Source organism: Colobus angolensis, unplaced genomic scaffold (assembly GCF_000951035.1).
Source record: "Colobus angolensis palliatus isolate OR3802 unplaced genomic scaffold, Cang.pa_1.0 Scaffold260, whole genome shotgun sequence".
Taxonomy (NCBI): domain Eukaryota; kingdom Metazoa; phylum Chordata; class Mammalia; order Primates; family Cercopithecidae; genus Colobus; species Colobus angolensis.
In genome coordinates, this window is record NW_012115822.1 from 143,045 (window position 1) to 145,445 (window position 2,401).

Here is a 2,401-nt window from a genome sequence, read left to right on the forward strand (position 1 = left end):
AGACTCTGTCTCAAAAAAAAAAAGAAAAAGAAAAAGAAAAGAAAATGACTTCGTAATTAAAATGTTCAAGTTCTATTTCATGCTATTCTAATTTACAAAACCTATAACAAGCAAGGGCTGATGTATTTTAAAATCATTCCTCTATGGCTGGGCGTGGTCATACATGTCTGTAATCCCAGTATTTTGGGAGGCCGAGGCAGGCAGATTGCCTGAGGTCAGGAGTTCAAGACCAGCCTGGCCAACATGTTGAAACCCCATCTCTACTAAAAATACAAAAATTCAATGGGTATGCTGGCAGGCACCTGTAATCCCAGCTACTCGGGAGGCTGAGGCAGGATAATCATTTGAACCCGGGAAGTGGAGGTTGCAATGAGCCAAGATCATGCCACTGTGCTGGAGCCTGGGTGACAAAGCAAGACTCCATCTCAAAAAAAAAATCATTTCTGGGCCGGGCACGGTGGCTCACGCCTGTAATACCAGCACTTTGGGAGGCCAAGGCAGGTGGATCACGAGGTCAGGAGATCGAGACCATCCTGGCTAACAAGGTGAAACCCCATCTCTACTAAAAAATACAAAAAACTAGCCGGGCGAGGTGGCGGGCGCCTGTAGTCCCAGCTACTCGGGAGGCTGAGGCAGGAGAATGGCGTAAACCCGGGAGGCGGAGCTTGCAGTGAGCTGAGATCGGGCCACTGCACTCCAGCCTGGGCCACAGAGTGACACTCCGTCTCAAAAAAAAGGTTGCAGTGAGCAATGATCGTGCCACTGCACTCCAGCCTGGGCGACAGAGCAAGACTCTGTCTCAAAAAAAATTAATTCCTCTACCAAGAGAAATTCTAAGACATTTTCATATTTCTCAACTGATTCCAAGGTTAGAAATACAGAATCGGCCGGGCGCGGTGGCTCAAGCCTGTAATCCCAGCACTTTGGGAGGCCGAGACGGGCAGATCACGAGGTCAGGAGATCGAGACCATCCTGGATAACACAATGAAACCCCGTCTCTACTAAAAAAAAATACAAAAAAGTAGCCGGGCGTGGTGGCGGGCGCCTGTAGTCCCAGCTACTTGGGAGGCTGAGGCAGGAGAATGGCGTAAACCCGGGAGGCGGAGCTTGCAGTGAGCTGAGATCGGGCCACTGCACTCCAGCCTGGGCCACAGAGTGACACTCCGTCTCAAAAAAAAAAGAAATACAGAATCATACAAGTAGCTATGTATCTGTATGTTGATTTTGCCTCTAGGTCACGGGTCTTCCTTAATTATTATTTTTCCTTACTGGAAGAAAAACCAATGACTGCAAAACTAAATCTGTTAGGCTTTGGGAACAAAAAAGAGCAAGGAGGCTGAGAATGTGGGACAAACAAAGAATAGGAAAGAACAAAACAAGCTGTGAAACACTAATAACAGGCCAGGCACAGTGGCTCACATTTGTCACCCCACTACTATGGGAGGTTGAGGTAGGAGGATTTGCTTGAGGCCAGGATGTCGAGATCAGCCTGGGCAAACAACTCTTTTTAACAGAGACTTTGTCTCTGTAAAAAAATTTAAAAATGAAATGCTACCAGTGCATTATCTTCCAAAATCACCTAGTGCTCTAATTCCATGAATATAAGCTTAAAAGAGCAGAAACGAAAACTAAAAATTAAAACCAAATGTCAAAGGACCCAAAAAGCTAGTCTGAACAGATTTTACCTCTAATGCCAAGGCAGTCTTGTCATAAGCACAGGGTACTCTTTTCTGGATTGCTTTCGCAAAGACAGGTCCATTCTGTGTGGATGGCAAAGGGGTGATTGCTGCCCCAGGAGAACCGGAAACTGCAGGTAGAGGAGTTGTGGTCTGAGGTTGAGCGTATGCATGAGCAGGTTCTGGGATCCCATAACTGTTGGAATTCCTATTTCCATGCTTTCCGTGTGGTGAGGATCTCACAAGCTTTTCGACATAAGGGACAGGAATCATCCCAACCCGGCCATCCTTGTTTCGGGCACTCCACCACTGTTCTTCAGGCTTCTCTATTATCACTAGGATCTCACCCTTTTTAAAGGGCAGGTCTTCGGCATCATTTCCAGGAAAATCATACAGAGTCCGTACATATTCCAGGTTATCTTCTGCTGTAGGCAGGTTGGGTGCTGAGACAGAGCCCATTGGTGGGCTTGGATACCTTAAGAGAGAGAGAAAATTACTATAAGAGAAAAATCTTACTCTAAGCCAGTGCCTGTCAAACTTCTTAATAAACCACTCTCCTCTACAATAAATTATTTTCCTTTTCTTTTTTTTTTTTTTGAGACAAGTTTCGCTCTTGTTGCCTAGGCTGGAGTGCAATAGCGTGATCTCAGCTCACTGCAACTTCTGCCTCCCAGGTTCAAGTGATTCTCCTGCCTCAGCCTCCCGAGTAGCTGGGGTTACAGGCA

The 2,401-nt window shown here is 46.3% G+C and overlaps 1 protein-coding gene across 2 annotated transcripts in view; it reads right to left on the minus strand.

The window, feature by feature from the left end:
- Positions 1–2,401, minus strand: part of CRKL (v-crk avian sarcoma virus CT10 oncogene homolog-like) — a 52,174-nt gene that overhangs the window by 15,840 nt on the left and 33,933 nt on the right. For both annotated transcript variants that reach the window (XR_001002333.1, XM_011947310.1), the window contains exon 2: positions 1,686–2,151. Coding sequence is in view for 1 of the 2 variants with exons in the window: in XM_011947310.1 (XP_011802700.1) it covers positions 1,686–2,151 (466 nt within the window). In the remaining variant the exon portion in view is untranslated. The remainder of the gene's footprint in view (positions 1–1,685; positions 2,152–2,401) is intronic.